Source organism: Aegilops tauschii, chromosome 7 (assembly GCF_002575655.3).
Source record: "Aegilops tauschii subsp. strangulata cultivar AL8/78 chromosome 7, Aet v6.0, whole genome shotgun sequence".
NCBI classification, from domain to species: Eukaryota; Viridiplantae; Streptophyta; class Magnoliopsida; order Poales; family Poaceae; genus Aegilops; species Aegilops tauschii.
Window position 1 is genome coordinate 498076871 of NC_053041.3, and position 23225 is coordinate 498100095.

Here is a 23225-nt window from a genome sequence, read left to right on the forward strand (position 1 = left end):
GCTTCTTTGAAATCTCTTGCAAAACTTTTTAATTTTAGTGCATGACTCAAATTTTTATCCTCTGGCGGTTGTGATGTTTGAATAGGGTCCATAATATATAGACGACGTGCCTCTTTGTCGATGATGTACAAGATGTATCGGTCGATGGATGCATAGGGAAGATAAATCTACAAGTGGAGCTATTAAAAATAACAATAAACCATGATAACAATAGACAAAATACTTTACTTACCATGTTGCACGATGAGATGTCTTTGTCTATCACAGGCCAGCTATCAAATAATGTTGCCAACGTCTGGATAGTTTCCTTCTCGCAAAACTTCTGACCTCGTGTTGACTCTAGTATCATGGACTATGTAAAAAAAAGAAATACTATTTCAACATGTTGATACTAATGCCACATAGAATGAAGAGTTACGATAACTTACACAAAATCTTAGATCCATGTAGTGTATAGGAGGGTCTGTGAACAATACTCCCTCGTCACATGCCAGTATACGCACAGCGGTGTTGAAGCAATCATTGTCCATAGGCTGCTCCATGTTAAGTATGCACTGGAGTTTCTTAAGACTTGAGCTCATTGGATGGGGTGTCGAGCTCCGGACCCATTCCTTCCTAAAAATTGATGCTATTTCAGAATAATAATGTATATAACCAATTAAGTATTGATACATGATACTTACTCCAAACACCCGGCATCATCGATCGACATGATGTAGTTGCATAGGCTGGCAAGTAATTCACGTTGGTCCATGGGCATGATAGTGATTGGGGCAGGACGTTTGTCTCTGACTACGTCAGGTGGATTCTCCAGGATCTCGAGATCACAATTAGCTAAAGTTTCTTCATCATCAGGTTGATGGTATATGGGACCTCCTTTTAGCTTATTCAGCTCTCAATCGAACAAAATGACAGCTAATTTTCGTCGAAAGTGTTTCATATCCTCCTACAAAATATTTTCCACCTCCATGAACACACAATTTGAATTTCAAACACGTAACGGTGCACTTGTGCTATATTTCATACTAAAGCTCTCTCTATGTCTCCTCCCTCTCATTGTAATATGTCAGTGCCACTCTATCCTTACATACTCCCTCCTTCCATCTATATAGGGCCTAATGTTTTTTTCAAGGCCGCCTTTGACTATTGACAAGATTAATAGTACATGACATGCATAATGTGAAAATTATATCATTGAAATCTCCTTTCGCGTACGACATTGATGGTATGCTTTGTGTAAGTTGCATGTCATATATTATTGCTTTAACATTTGGTCAAAATTAACCTCAAAAAACGCATTAAGCCCTATATATATGGAAGGAGGGAGTACTCTTGTTCACACCCTATATATCTATCTCTCGCTCCCCCACTTTGTCTATCACCCTCCATCTCTCTCTCTCTCCGTCCACTTCTCTCTCCCACCCTCGCTATTTCTCTCTTTCTCACCCTCACTCTCACACCCCCTCCCCTCTCCCTCAACTGTGGACCAGCTTAATTTACTCAGTGTTACTATACTATAGTATCCTGGAAGCCTAAACATTAGAGAAAAATTAACCTTTACAGGGGCTAAGATAACTTTTTGAACTTCATCATGGCTCATTTACTCCATCCTCTGGAGCACACAAATAATTGGTTATACTCCATACAGCAAACAAAAATGACTTCACATGGTAAATTTTTTAATCCAGTGCTAGACTTGACATGGGCGCCATGGCATTAGTTCTGATACTTATTCCTGCCTATATCGTAATTTGTTCAATAACAAGTACTCCCTCTGTTCCTAAATATAAGTCTTTGTAGAGATTTCACTATTAACCACATACGGATGAATCTAGATGCATTTTAGAGTATAGATTCACTCATTTTGCTCCGTATGTGGTCCATAGTGGAATCTTTCCAAAGACTTATATTTAGGAACGGAGGGAGTAAAATTGACACTAAGATGAATACAAAAGGATGTATGTAAGATCTCACATCCATAAATATCCAATGGATTTTGTGCATCTACACTCTACCGGCATTACGAAAGATGAGCAACTCTAGTTGAGAGTTGAAAACCAAAGTGCTCGTATTGAAATGTAAGTCATATCAGTGCACAAGCACATTACCTCCAAACTGAAGTTTGAATTTGGACAACACCGAAAGAGATATTAGTGGCAACATTCACCATGTAGATGACAATATCACATTGTCCTATTCTCTACTATCACAGTAAAGCTACAACAGACATTGCTGAAGATTAAGCTTCCAACTTGATCTGACAACAATGGTTACAACTAATAAGTAACTATTTATAAAATCACTACATCATGAAAATGACATAGACAGATGAACCATGAAAAAATAGTACTGAAAGACATGTATGCAAGAATTTCTTAAAAGCTTGATCATTGCATTGCAAGAGTTAACTTTTCCTAGCTCGGCAAGAGAGTCAAAGCAAGAAGCCCTAGTTGATTGGTTCGTGCCTAACACCTCCCCTGCTTTGACCGACACAAAACAATTGCAGGTTGGTGCCGCCACCCATCGTCCAAGCTCGCTTTCTTCCGCTTTACTTTGTTCATGCCACCTCCCAATCATATCAGCAGATGAGTCGATTACCCCTACAATTCAACGTTTTAGTCTGAAAATACACCGCATGTTGTAAAACTGCTTTCAAAATAAAAATTCTAAAATTCATCCATAAAAAGGAATGATCAACCGGTTTTAATACTGCACCAACCTCCGATGCGCAACCATGTATGCATATGTCTAATAAACGTGGGAGGAAATATTGCTTTGGACTAAAAACAAAAACTTATATATAACATTCCATGGTAGATGATTGGTAAAAAGGAACAAACAAACCATTTAATGAGAAGGAATAAACTAACAACCATTTCTAAATTGTAAAAGAAACTAAGACTCCCCTTCTACTTGGCTAGTTAAATATAAGTTCCTGCGACCCGTGCTCCACCCTCTTATAGACCAACCGACACCCTTTAGCACCACAGTAAGTTTCTCTCTCTACCTCAACCCCTCTCTCTCATAATCAACATGGGGTGTCTCTCCCTCCGTCTCCAAATTCAATTCACTGTTATTTTCAATAGTGAGTTTGATGAAATTATGAAAAAAAATCCTTACTTTCTAGACATGCATACACCATGGGATGTGTAGGAGCAAATTAATTGAATAGGAGAAATATCATGATTTTATTGCAACTTGGTCAAGTTGACCACTCCGCCGCCGCCGGATTGGGGCCACACCGTCCAAGTTGACCACTCTGCCACCACCGCAACACTTCGCCACCGTAATCGAGATGTCATGGTCCATCCAAGACCCGCACAGGCAAAAGCACATAACCCATCTACCAGGATCCCCACGGCTTAGAGCATACCGAGCTCACTCCATGCCTGACCAAGGGGCGTCAGAACCGCACACCGCAGCCGTCAGGCCACTCCAAGCAGATGCCTGTGCCATGGCCATGCGACCCAGATCGGGACCATCCAGCCCACGCCTCCGCCTCCATCACCCACGACCACAGGACCTAGAGGGTGCACCACGACGGAGGCGCCAGGAACCGTGGTGTGCTCGGTCGCCACAAGCACAACAACTCCTGGCCGAGCTCCACCACGCTGCCACGGCCTAGCCGCGATGTTGCCGCCTTGTCCCGCGCAGTCGCCTCCAGGAGGAGCCACCGCGCCAAGATGTTCTCCTTTCACGAGCCCCAGCCGCGCACCTCCTCTCCGCTGCGAATCCCCGCCGTGTACCGTTACACCAACTCCAAATTCCGTCAAGAGCAGCTCCACGACCCACACCACCGTGAGGGTCACTCCCAACCAACGCGAGCGTGCGCGAACCAGATCCCGCCGCCACCAGCCGCCAATGGGCTCTGCCCACCGATGGCGGCGATGGGGGAGGAGGGAGAGGGGCGGTGTGTGACGACAGTTAGTGTTTCCGCCCAAGCCACCCCTAGAGAGCGACACAATGGAGAGAAAGGGCTTGCGGCCACACCATAAAACCCCCAACCTTAATTTTTATGTTATTTGGGGAAGGTAGATACCACAATTTTGGAGCGTATACTGTTGGGGATATAACTACTGGCGTAACCCGCCCAGGAGGGGCCGGGTTACGTTATGGCGATTCATCATATGAAGCCCAATATCAAGCTTGAAGATGGCGGTTCAGTAAAGGGCCTAAAGCCCATAGGCGACTTAAGGCCCGTAGTGATAAACCGTCGTAATGGCATGACTTGTATTGTAAGGCAAGAATAGTTAAGAGACCGAGCCAGACACTGTTTATGAGCCGGCTGGGACTCTAAGAGCCGGTGGGCGTTAACCTCTGTATATAAAGGGACGACCCAGCGGTGGTTCAAGGGAGATAACATCAAATCGGTAGCCAGGCATAGCGGATTCGCTCCCTGGTCATCGAAACCCTAGTAATTCCACCTCAACTGGAGTAGGCTTTTACCTTCACCGTAAGGGGCCAAACCAGTATAACCCTCGTGTCCTTTGTCCCGCTTTAACCCCTTTAAGCTTCCTAGTTGCGATGGCTCCACGATTAAGTCCTTTCACGAGGACATCTGCCGTGACTATTCCACGACAGTTGGCGCCCATCATGGGGCCAGCGCACGGTGGATTTGAGTTCTTGAAGGGCAGCTTCGAAGGGCTCAAGGGATACACTGTGGGCCGGATGACCAAGAGTCGTTGCGGCAAGCTCTACATCAACGACGCAGGTTGGGGCCCCGACGTCGGCTCAATCGAGTACGGGTACCGGGTCCCCTTCGGCGGAATCCACGTTTTCATTGGCAAGATCGGCGAGCCGGGCCCTGAGCCGGACATCTGCACCGACCTCGTCGAGACGGCTCAGTGTGCGAGACCCGCCCGGACTCTGCCTGCCTTGAAGCGTGCTTTCGTGGGATGCATCCACGGAGGACTCTCTGAAGGATCTAGATCTGGCGATGAGACGACCATCTGCTCTGATGGTGAATCGTCCAAAGGTGAGACGGACTCGTTGTATCAACTTCAAGACGGCAGGCTCGGGGGTTGTTCCGATGGCGACAGTATTCCGGACCCTTTTGAGCCGCCAAGCCGGGTTGGAATCTTCATGGCCGGGACGCAACCTGTTCAAAACTCCGCCGCTAGGGCAGGAGGCCCTGTGCACTCGCCGGCTCAGGTGCTGATGGATCTCACGGATAAGATGACTGCCCTGTTAACCGCCACGGTCGTCCCAGCGGATCAAGCTCAACATGATGCAGAAGTGGCACAGTTAAAGCTGGATATAGCACAGGCCAAGGAAGATCTGGCAGCGGAAGGAATCAGGATGGCTGCAGAACGGGCGGCTCTGGACGCCCAGACTCAGCTGATTCAGGCGCAGTCTTTCCGGCTCACAATGGATCAGAATGCATCCAATGGGGTCATGAGAAGGAGGCATCAGAAGGCTCAATCTCGGCTCCCTCCGGTTTATGATCCTCGACCTCTTCAACACGCCCGGTGCAGGGCCTAGTAACCCGCCAGAAATCACGGCACCCGGGGTTGGAACGCTGGTTCAGCCGCAAGTGATGGGGCCTCCCCGTGTGAATACTGCCCCACCTCGATACGTACCAATACCACTGGGTCATTATTCTAATCCATTGGAAAACATGATCGTTGCAGCGGCACGACTGGCGGCTCTCCCGGTCGAGGGCGATTCTCCAACGGCAGTCGAAACCCGCAGGGTCAGATAACTTCTTCAGACGGCTTTGGCACAACAGGAGGCATATTCATATAGCCGGGACAGGATTCATTCAACCCCTCGTCCAAACCGGAGCCCGAGTTATAGCAGACACATGGTTTCGACGGCCGGTTCAAGCAACGTCCGGTGCCGTGACTTGCCAGGTGGGCATGCCCCGGCGCATCATGGAGGCTTTAACGCGGTAGATCAAGACAGAGCACGTCAAGAGGCTGAGCAGGCGGCTCAGCTGACAGCTTACCAGCCCTCTCCGGTTTACCCGACGGCTTCTATCGAGGCAGGCATAGCTACGAGGACCGGAGGTGTCCCTTGTCTGGTGCCGGCTCTCCGTAATGAACGTCTGCCCAAAGATTTCAAAGGACCTAGGAAGGTACCTAATTACACGGCTGATTTACAGCCCGGAGCATGGATTGAAAGCTACGAGATGGCTATGGAGTTGCTGGAGGTCAGTGAAGCGGCGATGGCCAAATACTTCACCATGATGTTGGATGGGACTGCCCGCACTTGGTTGAAGGGACTGCCACCTAATTCCATCGGGTCATGGGCAGAGCTGAAAGCCCGGTTCATCCAAAACTTCAAAGATACATGTAAGCAATCTATGTCAATCGTGGATTTGACTAGCTGCAAGCAGCAAGAAGGCGAGTCTACAACCCATTGGGTACGCCGGGTCAAGGAAATAATACATTCGTCTGATAAGATGGATGCCGGCTCTGCAGTCTTAATGTTGGAGCAAAATTGTCGTTTTGCGCCCCTGAAGATGAAGCTCGGGAGGCTCAAGCGCGATTGCGACGATATGGGTACGCTGATGGCGGCTCTGGTCAAGTACGCCGACTCTGATAGTACCAAGGATCCCGCGTCTGATGATGAAAAGACATGGAAGGGAAAGAAGAATGGCAACGGCAAGGGCCCTCAGCATAACCCGGCGAGTCAAGGAGGTAATAAACGTAAGGCTGATGATAGTATGGAGTTTGTGGCTAACACCAACGCGCAGGGTAACAATCACCGACGTAAGGGGAGACCACCTCCCCGGTCTGGCGGGTCAGGCCCGACGCTTGAGCAATTGTTAAATGAGCCCTGTCCAAGGCATGGCTCTAGGGAGAAGCCGGTCACTCATCTATGGAAAGACTGCGCGATCATGAAAGCTTTCAAGAATTCCAACATGTTCGACGGTAACAATGGGCAGAGCGGCGGCTCAGGTGGCGGCGGCTTTCATGGCCCGGGCGGTGGTTCAAATTCCAATTTTCAGAATTCTCAAGGTAATCAAGGTGGTTTTAACCAGCAATCTGGCCAGGGTAATCAGCAGCAGCAGCAGGGGGGATACCAGACCCATCCAAAGCAGCTCAATAGTGGACAGTATCATGTGTTTACTACTAGTTTGTGCAAGCGAGACCAGAAGCTTCATAAGAGGACTGTGAACGCTGTTGAGCCGGTAGTTCCACGTTACTTGCGATGGTCTGAGCAGCCGATTGTATGGAGTAGGGAAGATCACCCTCCCCGGTTTGATAATCCGGGTCACCTGGCCTTGGTGGTGGCTCCTCAGGTTGGTGGGTATAAATTCACTAAGGTACTCATGGACGGATGTAGTAGCATCAACATCTCTATTACGAGACCTTCCGTCGTATGGGATTAACTGATAAAAGCCTCAACCAGTCCAATACTGTTTTCCATGGCGTGGTGCCCGGTAAGTCGGCGTATCCAGTTGGTAAGATCGAGCTGGAAGTAGCCTTTGGAGACGAGTACAACTACAGGGCGGAAAAACTGACTTTTGAGGTGGTCAAGATCAGAAGCCCGTACCATGCTTTATTTGGGCGGCCGGCTTACGCCAAATTCATGGCACGGCCGTGTTACGTATATTTGCAGCTCAAGATGCCAGGTCACAACGGGACCATTACGGTTCATGGCAGCCGAAAGATAGCTTTGGAGTGCGAGGAAGGTGACGCTGCTTACGCCGAATCTGTTTGTGCGACGGAGGAATTAAAGTTTTACAAGGATAATGTTGACCCGGCAGACATGACGTCTTTGAAAAAGCCGACCATGGAGCATGAGCCGGTAATGAAATTTAAGTCGGCTGATGAGACTAAGCTTATTGACTTTGTTCCAGGCGACTCATCTAAGCAGTTCAGCATCAGTGCTAATCTGGATCCTAAATAGGAAAGCGCGCTCATCGAGTTCATCCGTGAGAACCGGGACATCTTTGCATGGAAACCTTCTGACATGCCGGGTGTACCGAGAGAACTCGCTGAGCACACTCTTAATATTGATCCAAAATTTAAGCCAGTCAAGCAATTTCTCCGGTGGTTTAACAAGGAGAGGCGGAAAGCCATTGGTGAGGAAGTAGCCCAGCTCTTGGCGGCCGGGTTCATTGTCGAAGTCTTTCATCCAGAATGGCTAGCTAACCCGGTGCTCGTGCTCAAGAAGAACGGCACTTGGCGTATGTGTGTGGATTATACGGATTTAAACAAGGCTTGCCCGGCTGATCCTTTTGCTCTCCCTCGTATTGATCAAATTATTGATGCTACGGCGGGTTGTGAGCGTTTGAGTTTTTTGGATGCTTACTCTGGTTACCATCAGATCAAAATGGCAGTTAAGGACCAAGAGAAGACGGCGTTCATTACTCCTTTTGGAGCCTTCTGTTATGTGTCTATACCTTTTGGGCTCAAGAGCGCCCAGGCGACTTACCAGCGGTGCGTGCAGAATTGTCTTCATAATCAGATTGGGCGCAACGTTCATGCATGTGGATGATATTGTGGTAAAATCCAGAGAGGAGACCTTGATAGACGATCTGAGGGAGACCTTTGGTAATATTCGGGTCTACAAGATGATGCTTAACCCGGCCAAATGTGTTTTTGGTGTTCCTGCAGGCAAGCTCTTGGGTTTTCTGGTTTCTCATAGAGGCATTGAAGCTAACGCGGAAAAGATCAAGGCAATCACCTCTCTGGCTAAGTCGGTGTGTATAAATGACGTCCAGCGTCTGACGGGTCGGATCGCTGCTTTAAGTCGGTTTATAAGCCGGTTGGGCGAAAAGGCCATACCGCTGTATCAGATGATGAAGAAAACAGATGACTTTGTCTGCAGTGATGCTGCCAATGCCGCCTTTGAGGATTTGAAAAGACAGTTAGCTGAACCGCCGGTTCTTGCCGCTCCTGTTGATAAGGAGCCCTTATTATTGTATGTATCCGCTAACACACGAGTCGTTAGTGTGGCCATCGTGGTGGAGCGCAAGGAGGCGGGTAAGGAACATCCGGTTCAGCGGCCGGTTTACTACATCAGCGAAGTACTTATTGAGTCCAAGCAACGGTATCCACATTGGCAGAAACTTGTTTATGGGGTATTCATGGCAAGCCGGAAGTTTAAGCAATATTTCCAGGGCCACCCTATCACTGTGGTTAGTTCTGCTCCTTTAGGAGATATCATCCAAAACAGAGAAGCCACAGGAAGAGTCGCTAAGTGGGCCATTGAACTTGGGCCTCATGGTCTAAAGTATGTGCCACGTACTGCTATCAAATCTCAAGCATTGGTAGATTCCATCAACGATTGGACAGAGCTGCAGATGCCTGAAGAGAAACCGGATAACACATACTGGACCATTCACTTCGACGGGTCCAGGCAATTGGAGGGCTCGGGGGTTGGAGTCGTGTTAGCTTCCCCTCGAGGTGACAAATTTCGATATGTGTTACGGTTGATGTTTCCCTGTACTAACAATGCAGCTGAGTACGAGGCCTTGCTCCATGGTCTTCGAATGGCTAAGGAGATGAGCTTAAGCCGGGTAAGGTGCTTTGGTGACTCAGATTTGGTGGCTCAACAAGTATCAGGCAAGTGGGACTCCAAGGACCCCCTCATGGCAGCTTATCGCCGTGAAGTTGATGCCATTGCCGGGCATTTTCAGGGTTACCAAGTGGAGCACATTGACCGCAGAAAGAACGAGGCGGCTGATGCCTTAAGCCGGCTGGGCTCTCAGCGAAAGCCGGTGCCGCCTAATACTTTCTTAGATATTCTGCATAACCCTTCTGTCAAGTTACCTACAGAGGAAGACTTGGTTGTTCCTGACCCAGAAGCACAGTTGGTGGCGGCTCTTCACGTCATCCCAGATTGAATAGTGCCATACTTGGCTTACATGACCCGGGGAGAATTGTCTGAGGATGAAACTTTGGCCAGACAAATAACCCGACGGTCTAAGTCAATGATAATTGCCAATGGCGAGTTGCATCATTGCAGTGTCACTGGAGCTTTTCAGCGTTGTGTTTCCCCTAAGGAAGGTCAAGAAATTTTACGTGAGATTCACGAGGGGGATTGTGGCCATCATGCCGGCTCAAAATCCCTTGTGGCCAAAGCTTTTCGTCACGGTTTTTATTGGCTGACGGCTCATGCTGATGCAGAGGACTTAGTCAGTAAATGTGACGGTTGTCAGAAGTTCTCAAGACGTGCTCACGTGCCGGCTCAAGAGTTGAGGATGATTCCAATCACTTGGCCGTTTGCAGTCTGGGGGCTTGATATGGTTGGACCTTTAAAAAGGTCCAAGGATAAGAAGACCCATCTCTTGGTGGCGGTTGACAAGTTCACAAAGTGGGTTGAGGCAGAGCCAGTTAGTAAGTGTGATGCAGCCACGGCGGTTCAGTTCATGAAAAAGGTGATATTTCGCTTTGGTTTTCCACACAGCATTATAACTGACAATGGTACCAATCTGTCTAAAGGCGCCATGGAAGAATTTTGTCAACGAGAGCATATTCGGCTTGATGTTTCATCAGTGGCTCACCCCAGTCCAATGGTCAAGCTGAGAGAGCCAATCAGGAAATCTTGAAAGGCATCAAGCCCCGGCTTTTGGTCCCTTTGCAGCGGACGCCGGGTTGTTGGGTGGAGGAATTACCCTCTGTGATATGGAGCATCAATACTACTCCTAATAGGTCTACAGGTTATACGCCTTTCTTCATGGTTTACGGAGCCGAGGCGGTTCTCCCTAGCGACATCCGTCATGACTCGCCTCGTGTGACGGCTTATGTTGAGGCGGACAATGAACAAGCGCGTCAGGATGCTCTTGACTTGTTGGACGAACATCGTGACGTAGCAGCAGCTCGCTCGGCGATTTACCAACAAGACCTGCGCCGCTATCACAGCCGCCGGGTTAAGTCCAGAACCTTTCAGGAAGGTGACTTGGTGCTCCGGCTCATCCAGGATCAAACAGATGCACACAAGTTATCCCCACCTTGGGAAGGGCCCTTTGTGGTCAGCAAGAACTTGCACAACGGGTCATACTACCTCATCGATGTTCGAGAACACAAAGATTCACATAAATCGGAGGAGGAGACCCGCCGGCCGTGGAATATCGCTCATCTTCGGCCTTATTACACTTGAGCCACCGGCTCTCATAATGTACATACTTCCGTGACAATGTATATATTATGATAAATAATAAAGCAGGACCTCTGTCCTTTTTTCCCCTCAAAGGTAAATGTGTCATTGTTATTTTCATTATGATATCACATGATCACTTGGGGGCTGATCCGGCTTACGACCGTATTCGAATCTGGCCGTTAAATATTATGATCACTAGGGGGGCTTCCTGTTCAAACATAGGTCGTATTCAAACCAAAGAGAACATAGCTGTCGATACCCTTTTGATCGGCACACTGCCGAGCTCACTGGGGAGTTTCTTGGTCATATTTGAATCATAGCTCAACCCCCTTTGGGAACCGACGTGGATCGTATTCGAATCAGCGTCGTTAAACAACTCTCCAGGTCATTTTGGGGCTTCCTTTCAAACATAGGTCGTATTCGAACCAAAGAGGACATAGCTGTCGGTACCCTCTTGATCGGCAACGCCAAAGCCACTAGGGGCTATATGATCGTATTCGAATCTTAGCTTAACCCCTTTGGGACGGTTTTCTGGTCGTATTCGAATCAGAAGCCTCCAAATTTTTGAAGTCTCTTTTTGCAAACAAGTTTTTGGATTTTACTGGAAGTTCTTTTGATCATGTCTAAAGTGTTCAAGGGTGGTTCCTATTCCACCGGCTTAACCTTGATCAATAAAGATGATCGCATATAAGAAACATCGTATTACAGAGTTGGGTTCTCACCCTCATTGTTCGGGTCACATAAACCGGAAGTGTAATCGAAGGATCACAGGACAGTTAAAGGCAGCTCTTTAAACGTAAGAAAAGAAGAGGATCAGCATAAAACGGGGGAATATAAGATGGCGGCTTAAACAGTGTTGAGCGCCACACAAGTGCGCGATGGCACGACAAAAATAAGTGTTTTCCTACTCTATTACATGACTCCCCGAGTCCAAATAATGAAGCATTGTTTTTTATCAAGACATAAATATGAGCCGCCTGAGGGATCAAAGGTGTTGTTGGGCTGAAGCTTCCGGTTCATCCCTTTCCGCTCCTCCGTCTATTTCCCTGTCCTGGAAGGTTGATGATTTCCAGTCAATGCCACTCAAGGCTTCAAATTCAGCTTCATCATCAATTAACCCGGCCGGATCAACGTCAGGGGCGAAGGTATGCTTACGAGTGGGAGGGATCAGGCTGATTGCTTCATAACGTGGTGTTGGAATTCTCTGATTCTCGGCGTCATAACCTGGTTGGTATTTGGTAAGATCCGTGTCATTACCGATCAAAGTGGCCACAGGGCGTATGTCCTTCACGCAAGCGGCGAAATCCTTCTGGTCAAAGGGGGTGCCGTCCTCCTTCAAACTGGAATACCCAAGGGCGATGTCGGCCGGGTCTAGCTCCGGTAGCCACGCCTTGGCCCGGCTTAAAGCGGCTATGGCTCCGGCTCTTGCAGAAGCTCGTCTCAATTCCTGGAATCGTTGAGGTAGCACGGCAAGCCGCCTTAGCACATCCGCCAGACGAGTGGGAACTTCATTTGACAGAGCCACGACGGCTAAGGCACGTTGTGACCCGGTGTAGAGTTGTTCCGCCAGGGTATAAACGGCCTTCAGCTTTGTCAGCATGTTTTGGTTGAGATTGGAACTCCTGGGGCCTGCATTACAAGGTCAGGTGAGCTGATGACAATTGAGATGCTTGTTGAAAAAGATTTAAGCTAGCTAACACTTATAGAGTAACTTACCAAAGATTGCTGAGACCATCTGAGATACATGGCGTTTTAAGCCGGATAACTCGACGGTTGTTTCTGCAAGAGTGGCCTCCGCTTGTTCAGCCCGGTGGAGCAAAACAACCTTTTCATCAGCCCAAGCTTTTCTCTCGGCTTCAAACTTCTTTTTTAGTTTTTCTTATTCGGATACACTAAATTCAAACTTGGAATTGGCCTTTTGGGTCTCACTCTCTTGAGTTTTCAGGCGAGTCTTCAGCTCAGAGATCTCCGATTCAAATTGATTGATAGCGGCCTGTATAAATTCCGGGTTACAGTTAGGGTTGTCATAATGCAACATTAAGTCCCAAGCACTTTGCAAGCAAAGATACTTGGCACTTGGGGGCTAATGTATGCTGAAGAACTCTATTTACAGTGGCGGTTCATGGAAATAAGTCCCAAGCACTTTGCAGGCAAAGGTACTTGGCACTTGGTACTTGACACATCCAGCCGGGTTTTGCGGCGTTCCAGAAGTTCTTTGGCGGAGCACTTCCAGCGCGGTGGGTCTCCCCGGTTCAACGAAGTCAGTCCGGATGATTTTGACGTCCGGGTCATCCGCCTTGGCCAGGCTAGGGTTCTCTGGGTTCTCAGAACCTTCCATAGCTTGTTCGACGGACGGATCAGTGGTGAGAGTTGGAGTATCATGGGCTGGTTCAGGGGGCGGCTCATAAGCGGAAGTATCAGGAGCAGCCGTTCTGAGCTCCGGTTCAGCAAAGATTGGCTCTTCGGCCGGCTTACTTCTCTTCGTCCTCTTGCTGGGCTTTACTTGTACACTGAAAATTAAAGGGTTAGTACGAAAGCATGAGTAAGATCAGCACAAGATAAATAGATTATCATTACCCTGGAGCGGTTTTGAAAGCCGGCATGCTGGACTGCATTGATTCGCCGGAGGAAGGTTAAGTTCCCTAGTAATTTGAGTCAGAAGAATTGAGTGGTTGACGAGTAAAACCCGCCAAAGGGTACAAAGAATATAAATTGGAGATAACCTCAGTCCGGCGTTTCCTGGTTACATCGGGTAAGCCGGAGGAGAGGTCCGCATCTTTACTGGTCCGGGTCTGCCTCCGACTCTCGTGAATCTATCGCTTCAAAAGAAATTGAGGATCTTGATAAGCTAAAGGATGTGAAAATCTTACTTTCCGGGTTACCCTTCGGACTTTCTGTCTCGGCAAAGGCTCGGAGTCGGAGGAAATTATAGTTACCTCTTCAATTACTGCATGACTTGCTCCTGTATCCTCCTGTTGATAATCAGTGTCAATAAGATGGTTAAAGAAGGAGCCTAAAGAGTCAAGAGTTACCTCTGACTCGGAGATATCGTCCAGATGAAACATATCCGAGGCGCTAGGTTTGTTCCCCTTCTTACGGGAAGCGGCTTTCCTGGCGGCTTTCTTGGCCTTTCTGGCTTTCTTTGCAGCCTCATGGTCATACTTGACCTTCCAGAATTTATCATCAGCCTGTAAAATATAGCAAGAGTTTTTAAGTAAAGATAAAATTATTAAAGTGGAAAGTAAGATGCTCAAGTTAATGGTTTACCGCTGGAGCCGGGTTAGCCTTGCAGAAAGGACTTAAGCCCGCTTTCCCGCAATCTGCCAGGCTCTCGTTCAGAAGAGACTTGGTCATGTCATCAACAACATCCTCAGGTAAGTCGTCAGGACTGTGCCGTAGAGGATCATTTTTCTGGCCTGTGTAATCACACATCAAGCCGGAACGGCGGCTCAAAGGAATCACCCGCCAGGCAATCCAAACCCGGACCAAGTCAATGCCGTTTAGGCCGTTCCCCAGAAGAGCTTTGATCTTGTTTATGGTGGGGGCAAGTGTTTGACGTTCAGCCGGAGATAATTTATCTGGTAAGGGGTGAGTTGACTCCAGGCGCAGGGCGCGAAAGCCGGGCAAAGGGTTCTCATTAGCCGGAGAAGTGTCTTGACAGTAGAACCATGTCTGGTTCCAATCTTTAGGGTGGCTCGGCCGCTCGGCATAAGGGAAGAGACAGTCTCTACGTCGCTGGATTGAGATTCCGCCAAGCTCCAAGCTGGGCCTGTGGGCACATTAGTTTTGACGGTTCAGATAAATTAACTCTCTAAAGAGTAGTAAGCTGGGTTCTTCTCCAAGGTACACCTCACAGAATACTTGGAAATTGCAGATGTTTGACACGGAATTGGGTCCGATGTCTTGAGGTCGCAGGTCAAAAAAGTGCAAGACGTCTCTGAAAAATTTTGAGCCAGGTGGAGCAAAGCCCCGGTTCATGTGGTCAGTAAAAATGACAACTTCCCCATCCTTGGGTTGAGGCTTTTCTTCTAACAGGTCAGGAGCACGATAAGACATGATCTCTTTCTTCGGCAGATGACCAGTCTTCACAAAATCGTTTAAGATGCTATCAGTGACGGTGGATCTAACCCAGTTGCATATGACGGGTGCTTTGGGAGCCTTGGGTGGCATTATGAAGATGGAAGCCTATGACAAAGTAAAAATTTCCGGCTCAAATTTAAGCCAGAGAAAATATTTCAATTCATATTCAAGATGGCGGCTTATGAAGGGGCCTAATGATATATGGCTAATTGTGTCAGATTGTTTAAGCCACCATGGGCATCATAAGCAATTAAGTTATTTAAATCCACTATGAGTGATCAGGATTATTCATTGAGCATTGCCTCTTTAAGCCGGCGATAAGAGCCGCCATGGCTAACGGATACAGTTTTTGCCTAAGTATCGCACAAACAGGTTTCACAGGTTGCGGCTGTTATTTTGGATCAAACGGTCGTTCAGAAAAGAAAATATTCTAGACCTAAAAACTGGTACAAATGAGTTCGTGAGCTCTAATGAGGTCTTTTTACAAGCAAAAGGGATCTGCTAGTATTGAAAATGGACGCAAAACAACTACCGCATGAGATCTATACCACTTTTGGATCAAAGGAGACCGCGGTGGAAGAACTACGAAGAAACCGTGATGAACTACGAAGAACACGGAAGAACGCAGAAACCCTAATGCAGATCTGACATTCGAAAAGAGGAATACTTACTGGAGTTGCTGAACAGCGGAGGTGCGTCGCAGTTCTCTGGTCAAAACAGGTTGATGCAGCGGCCTTGGCTGGTGCAGACGCAAAGGTCGACGACGGCGGCGGAGTTCGGGCTCTGAGGCGTCGAGAGGAGGAAGACGATAGAAAGGGGGAGAATGAGAAAAAGACCTGGTCGTGCTTATTTATAAGGGAAGACTGGTAAGTGGGCGCGAAAAACGAGGCCGAAAACATGATTATCCAACGACAGAGATGCCTCGATTTTTGGGATGGTTATTAAAATAAGGATCCATTAAGATACGTTGGGCAAAACGTGCATTAATGGCAGATGACGTCATGGCGGGTCACCAAAAATCCAGAAGATGACGTCACGGCGGGTTATAACTTTTGCACAGACAGAAGCCAGAAGGTTTTTTCTTAAAGTATTGAAGATTGACATGAACCAGTTCAAATCAATCTGGGGCCTAATGTTGGGATATAACTACTGTCGTAACCCGCCCAGGAGGGGCCGGATTATGTTATGGCGGTTCATCATATGAAGCCCAATATCAAGCTTGAAGATGGCGGTTCAGTAAAGGGCCTAAAGCCCATAGGCGACTTAAGGCCCGTAGTGATAAACCACCGTAATAGCATGACTTGTATTGTAAGGCAAGAATAGTTAAGACCGAGCCGGACACTGTTTATGAGCCGGCCGGGACTCTGAGAGCCGCTGGGCGTTAACCTCTGTATATAAAGGGACGACCCAGCGGCGGTTCAAGGGAGACAACATCAAATCGGTAGCCAGGCATAACGGATTCGCTCCCTGGTCATCGTAACCCTAGTAATTCCACCTCAACTGGAGTAGGCTTTTACCTTCACCGTAAGGGACCGAACCAGTATAACCCTCGTGTCATTTGTCCCGCTTTAACCCCTTTAAGCTTCCTAGTTGCGATGGCTCCACGATTAAGTCCTTTCACGAGGACATCTGCCGTGACTATTCCACGACATATACACCACTGATATAAGCTCCTTGTTGTTCAATTGTATTTCAATGTACCGAGAAATATATATCACTCAAGGATGGTTGAATGGCTAGATTCACAAATCTTAGGTTTTTTCATGCATGCACACATACTTTTTTGGTACCATGTTAACAACAGGAATCTAAAAGCAAATGCACCATTGCAGCATTTATGTAATTAATTTATTCACACTTATACATTTTCAAATGGGCACACAGTCAAAACTTATGACCTTTTCTAATCTATTGGATAATGAAGATGCTGAGATGCTGGAATTCTAACCTTCAAAAAACTTCCAATCGCCAATCTGTATGCACCAATACATGGGCATTCTAGCTACTTCTTCTTGGAGTAACCTGCGACCAAAACAGCCATTCGTGCACATCTTCTCCGAAGTTTGAGGCAGCAGGTGCTCTACTACAGGGACTGTGACATTAGAAGGATTAAGATTCTCTATTGTTCTTGTCTAAAACCAGAGAGGAATAAGAATAATAATATTTGACCAAGGCTGTTACAAACTCATGGCAAGATAAAATTTACGTCTCGGGCTTCGACCTGGATGCGGCTCGGGCGATTCGACCTGGATGCTCAGGGTAGTCACAATGCTAGGGCCCTCTGACTGCTGCATTTTATCATCATGACTTAGTATTTTACCCTGCATTAATCAGAAAACCACTGGTTACAGTCAGCAGAAAAATTTGAGTTATGAAAATAACTTTGCCATCAAGGGCATGGCCAGAGAGGGGTGTGGCATTCACCATCAGTTGTTTATTTTCTGTTTCCATGGTTTTGCAGTCCTTAAGCTGGTCGAGTTCTGATCTGAGCGTGCCGTTCGCTGCGGTCAGCTCACTTACCTTCTGGGCTAGCTCTTCGCATTCTTGCTAGGTAGCATAAGAGGAAATCGAGATCTATTAGTATATTGTTTCAATGGTGAAATTTAATTTATACCATCAAATAGTCTTAAGTTAATTCATTTGCTGGCCTAGAAAATCGATACAGTGTTGTCTTACTTGCCTAACTGGATATGTTTCGCTATTCAGCTGAGTTCAGAATGTCAGATATATTATCCCGAGAAGATAATTTTAGCAACATGCAGGTAATAGCTCATAGGAACACTTGACTAAACATCCCTACTGTAATCAAGTCCAGTTAAAACAAATCAAGTATATTAGGCAGCATTGCTCAAGAAGCAGTAGAAAGTATATTCTAATTAAAATTCTGGAAGCCTGAGATGATCCCAGTTGGCCAAAACTTTTAGTGATTGCATACTTCCCTATGAAGCCATCGCTTAAATTTCTGAAACAACAAAAACTGGGTAATCTTATTTTAACAATAAAAGCGAGAGAAATGCTTCCAAGATGACAAGGCCATCAGGCCGGCAGCGATTGTTTCAGACATTATGTCCAGCATAACCTATCTGGAGCACTCTCATGCGGAGAGATCGTTGTGCGGACCTAACTTAACAGCCAAACGTCCATAACGTCGAACCTAAATTTTATAACTATCATTTCTCTACTTCTAGTGCCAGTGTGCCACACACTCACCAGGAAATAAACAAGTGCAGGAAAGTACTCCCTCCGTCCCAAAATTCTTGTCTTAGATTTCTCTAGATACGGATGTATCTAATACTAAAACGTGACTTGATTCATCCGTATTTAGACAAATCTAAGACAAGAATTTTGAGACGGAGGGAGTACAAAACACTGTGAAGTATTTTTTTTCCCACATTCCCACTTGAGATTGCTCGTCTTTAGTACTGACTGTACCTGTTTGCGTAATCTTGATCTCCTTGCAACCTCTCTGTTGGATTGTTTCCTTCTCTCCCTCTTCAGTTCCCGTTCATCCTACAAAAACAAAGATAAATCTTGCAGAACATTGCAAAAATTCACTCACACAGACATCCGGGTGGTCATGAGCGACCAGTAGCTATAGATTTATATTGAATAACCAATGGTATTCGCAGGAATAAAATTTCTGACTTAGGTGTTGCGTCGGTAATATATACTGTTAGATTGATTGCTCGTCACGGCCTCAAGGGTATGGTTGTTATAATCATATAAGATGCAATCTGAAAAATATTTACATGCTATTTGTCACCACATTTTTATAAAATAGGGCTAAAGTAAAACCGAGTTGCAAGCAAATGCACTATTTGTATTTTCCAAAATGAGAGGAAAACTACTATTCATTCATGACAATTACCAATTTTACCACGCTCTCAAAATTCATGACAGTGCAGAGGCTGGAGGTCTGGAAGAAACAGAGATCTTCCTTTGAAGAAAAGAATTCATAAAGGAAAACTATACCATCTGAGACAGTGAAGCGTTAATCTAGGAAGAAGCTGCGGCATTCACCTCCCCCTGTACTAAGGAGGATGGAGAAGCGCTCAAGGGATCCGTCCCAATATTCAAGTTTGGTGCAGCACTGGTGAGTGCCGCCCTCCCAGGTGCCAAAACCAACAGTTTGGATGCAGACATCTCCTTGTCTTCCAATGGCGGCTCGGTTACAACATTCTGCACTGTGGCAGCCTGAGATGGCTCACCTGAAAATGCCAACTGTCATTCTCACATACTACCAACATAGACAAACTACTCCCTTACAGCACTCTCTTAGGGTGCAATGGTGCCCGCACAAGGATGCGAACCGACACAATGACACAAATCCAAGTCCACTTCTTCCTTTTTACCAAGTGTAACTGGTCCTGTCATTGTCTTTCCAAACTAACCCATCATACCTTGTATCCAGGAATTATGGTTTGTGATAACTGATAACCCACCTTCTGTATTTGTAGCGCCGGACTTCCTCCTCTTCGCGGATGATGATGAGCCCTGGACAGATTACATAAGCATACGTGAAATTGTGGATCAACCAAAACTAACAATCAAAGATTGCTAGAAAAAGCATAATTCAGACAATGCCAAACGAGGCACCTTCTGATTGGCGCCCGTAACTCCCTTCTCCGATGACCCCTGGCTCCCGGCATCGCCGCTGTGCAAGCCATATAGTTGATTTCAGTTCAGCCCACCCGGCCAACAGACAAACAAGAGCACGCCGCACACATGCAAGCACAGAAACCACGCCGTACCTCCCAGAGCTGGAATTGATCTTGCCGAAAGGGGCACGCCGTGTCTTCCCTACCCTCTTCCCTTTCCTTGCCGCCGAGGCAGACTCGCCGGCCATGTAAGGCACCCCCTGCACAGAGCAGAACGCAGCAGACAATTTCACAACACAGCCGCACAACGTACGGTCAGGTCCAATTTCGCTAGAATATAAACGAGGGGAGCTCGGCATTTACCGCGGCCATGGAGGCGTGCGCGTGTGCGTAGTACGCCGCCGCGGGGTGGTGGTACATGGGGAACGGCACCGGCGCGCCATACGCGGCCCCCGGCCCGGCCGCCACCAGGCCGTGCTGCTGCGTCCCGCCGCGAAAGAGGAAGGAAAACTGAAATACCTGACCAACTGAATGCATTATCTATACCGAAAGAACAGAATCAACGCGGCACTTAACCAGCAAATCAAAGTTAATCAAACCGTAGCCTCACGATTTGGGCATATCATCCTTGCAGACAGCTTCATTCGGTGTCGTTTTCCTCCGCGGCACCATCTTCGAGCTCATTGCCGGTTCCCCAACTCGAATGCTAGCTGATGGAACATGCATGCACGCCGGCGGCGTAGCGGTTCGGAAAGGGTGCCGTACCACATTTCTAAAGAAAGGGTGTGCAGTCAAACCTGAACTCTGAAGCAAACAACGTCCCGACCCGAAGTTTTGCTGGCGGGGATTGCGAGAAATATTCCTGCCTCTTCATCGCGGAGAGAAACAGATGATACCCCGGCACCACCGAGGCAACGCCATCACCAGCGCCGCGCCGCGGGTCTGCGGCTCCGGAGCGGCTCTAGGAGAGGAGGATCGCGTCGCGTACCTGGGCCTGCGGCGGCAGCGGCCACGCGGCGTAGGGGTGCCCGGCGGCGGAGGCGGCGGCCGCGTAGTAGGCGTGCATCGAGGCGGCCCACTCCGTGTGGGTTGGGGGTGGCTGGCGGCGGGGCTCGCCGAGCCTGGAGACGAAGGGCGCACGCGGCAGCGGCCATAGCCGAGCCCATCGCGGCTCGGGCCCGAGCTGTGCGTGGCAGTGGATCCGCGGTGGCGTCGGCGTCCTGGGGATCCTGATCCGCGACGGGCGACGTATCCGAGGCACCGGTGGTGGCGGTGCCATCGTGATCCACGACGGCCGCGTCTGCTTGGATCGGCATCGGCGGATGCGGCTGCGTATCCTCGGGAAACGAGGAGGAGCGGATCGGAGGGCGGCGGCAGCCAGATCGCACGAGAGGACGGCGGCTGTGTGTCCTCGACGGATCGATAGGAGCGGTTTTTCGCGGGGTGTTTTTTCGCTGCGTGCGTGGGGTGGGGGAGGGGACGGAAAAAAACAGCAAAAAAAGACGGACGGAAGTGGTGGGACAAAAAAACCTGAAAGCGAGACTACTAACTGCTCGATTAGGAGTAGAGATCTCGCGGGCCAAACATAACCGGCGAGAAGACCCCATCTGCTCACTTTGTCGCCCATCGTTGTGGATACCATTTTTTATGGACACAACAATTATCTCTATTGTTGCTACTCGTAAACAAAAATATCTCTCCCGTTGTAACACACGGACATATGTGTTAGTGAAATAAAAAATAAACAATGAACATGGTAAAAAGAAAATAATAAATAAAGAAAGGACCATGCAAAAAAACAAAAAAGGAAAAAATGAACATTTCTTCAAAACATGTGAACATTTTTTAAAGTGCCCCTTACTTTTTTTTAATGGTGTGGAACTTTTTTTGAATTATGTGAACATTTTAATTAAATTGTATAAACAATTCCAAAATTTTCATGAACATTTTTTGAAAAGAGTGAACAATTTAGAATGCTATCAACATTTTGTTTGAATTGAGCAAACATTTTTTTTTACATTTTACACACACAAAATTGAATGTGCGATGAATGTTTTTTATTTTTTTGAAAAAAAATCCATTTTACAAATATAAGTTTTTTAGGGGTTTTTAGAAATATAAGTAAAAGTAATAAACCAAAGAATGTGATAGAGATCCAGCGTTCCTCCCAAGCTAGGCCAGTCCATTTAGGAGTCGGGGGATATCCTATCTCGTCGAGACCTCCTAAAGGGGGTGGGGGGCTAAGTTTTATTGATCGAATGTCACTTGAAGTGGGATACTGAAAGTGCAATCATGCCCTTAATCGTATTTTGATGTTGATGACAATATACACATAGGGGACTAACAAAGTTTGTCAAGTATATCTCAGGTTTTAGTCCCCTCGGGATCGTGTGTGTGGATTATGACTACGGAAATACTTATCTTCCTCAAGAATGAAGAAACAAGTCTACTGGCTTAGGCCCTTGTTTGTTCTTGAGTATAGGGATCCCGCACTATTAAGAGGGGAACATGGGGTCTCGCGAAAGTCTTGCTCAAGTGATCTTCTTTAAACACTCATCTTCTGAACCCTGTCTCTGTCGGACGACCGACACATGTCGGACGACCGGTATCCACCGGACGTCCGGTACTTCCTATATAGAGGCAAAACGTCGGACTTTCGGTGTCCACCGGACGTCCGACACTTCCTTAACAGAACCAAAACGTCCGATTCCCGGTATCCACCGGACGTCCGGTACCTTCTCTATAGAGCTGAATCGTCGGACTTCCGGTCCCTGTTGGTCGTCCGGTGCCTGCCGAGGCCTCGGACGTCCGGTATCCACCGGTCGTCCGGTACTTCCTATGCAGTGCTAGATCGTCGGACTTCTGGTCCCTGTCAGATGTCCGGTGTCTGCCGTGGCCTCAGACGTCCGGTATGTCTCGGATGTCCGGCGGCTGCTGCACTCAAATGGCTCCGACGACCACTTATTGAGGGATACTATATATACTTCTCACCTATCCCATGGGAGGTTTGACCATTCACTTTGAACATCCTCAAGAACACTTCTCTCTCTCTCTCTCTCTTGTTGGGGAACGTAGTAATTTCAAAAAAATTCCTACGCACACGCAAGATCATGGTGATGCATAGCAACAAGAGGGGAGAGTGTTGTCTACGTACCCTCGTAGACCGTAAGCGGAAGCGTTTATCAACGCGGTTGATGTAGTCGTACACCTTCACGATCCGTCCCGATCAAGTACCGAACGTACGGCACCTCCGCGTTCAGCACACGTTCAGCTCGATGACGTCCTCGCCTTCTTGATCCAGCAAGAGGGGCGAAGTAGTAGATGAGTTTCGGCAGCACGACGGCGTGGTGATGGTGTTGGTGAAGAACAATCTCCGCAGAGCTTCTCCTAAGCACTACGAAAACTATGTCGGAGGATAAACTAGAGGGGACGGGGTTGCCGGCACACGGATTGGTGTTTCTTGATGTGTCTTTGGTGCTAGCCCTGTCCCTC

The 23225-nt window shown here is 47.6% G+C and overlaps 1 protein-coding gene and 1 pseudogene across 1 annotated transcript; both read right to left on the minus strand.

Moving 5' to 3' along the window:
• Window positions 1-2079: 2079 nt before the first annotated feature.
• Window positions 2080-21196, minus strand: LOC109775636 (DNA-binding protein EMBP-1-like; annotated as a pseudogene).
• Window positions 11871-15800, minus strand: LOC109775637 (uncharacterized). Its single transcript, XM_073504832.1, has 8 exons — window positions 14323-15800; window positions 14088-14243; window positions 13992-14027; window positions 13779-13868; window positions 13633-13664; window positions 13167-13565; window positions 12772-13048; window positions 11871-12684 (listed from the first exon to the last, which is right to left on the minus strand). Exons 1-7 carry the CDS (start codon window positions 14485-14487, stop codon window positions 13009-13011), a joined length of 918 nt encoding a protein of 305 aa, XP_073360933.1. The 5' UTR covers window positions 14488-15800; the 3' UTR covers window positions 11871-12684; window positions 12772-13008.
• Window positions 21197-23225: the final 2029 nt, after the last annotated feature.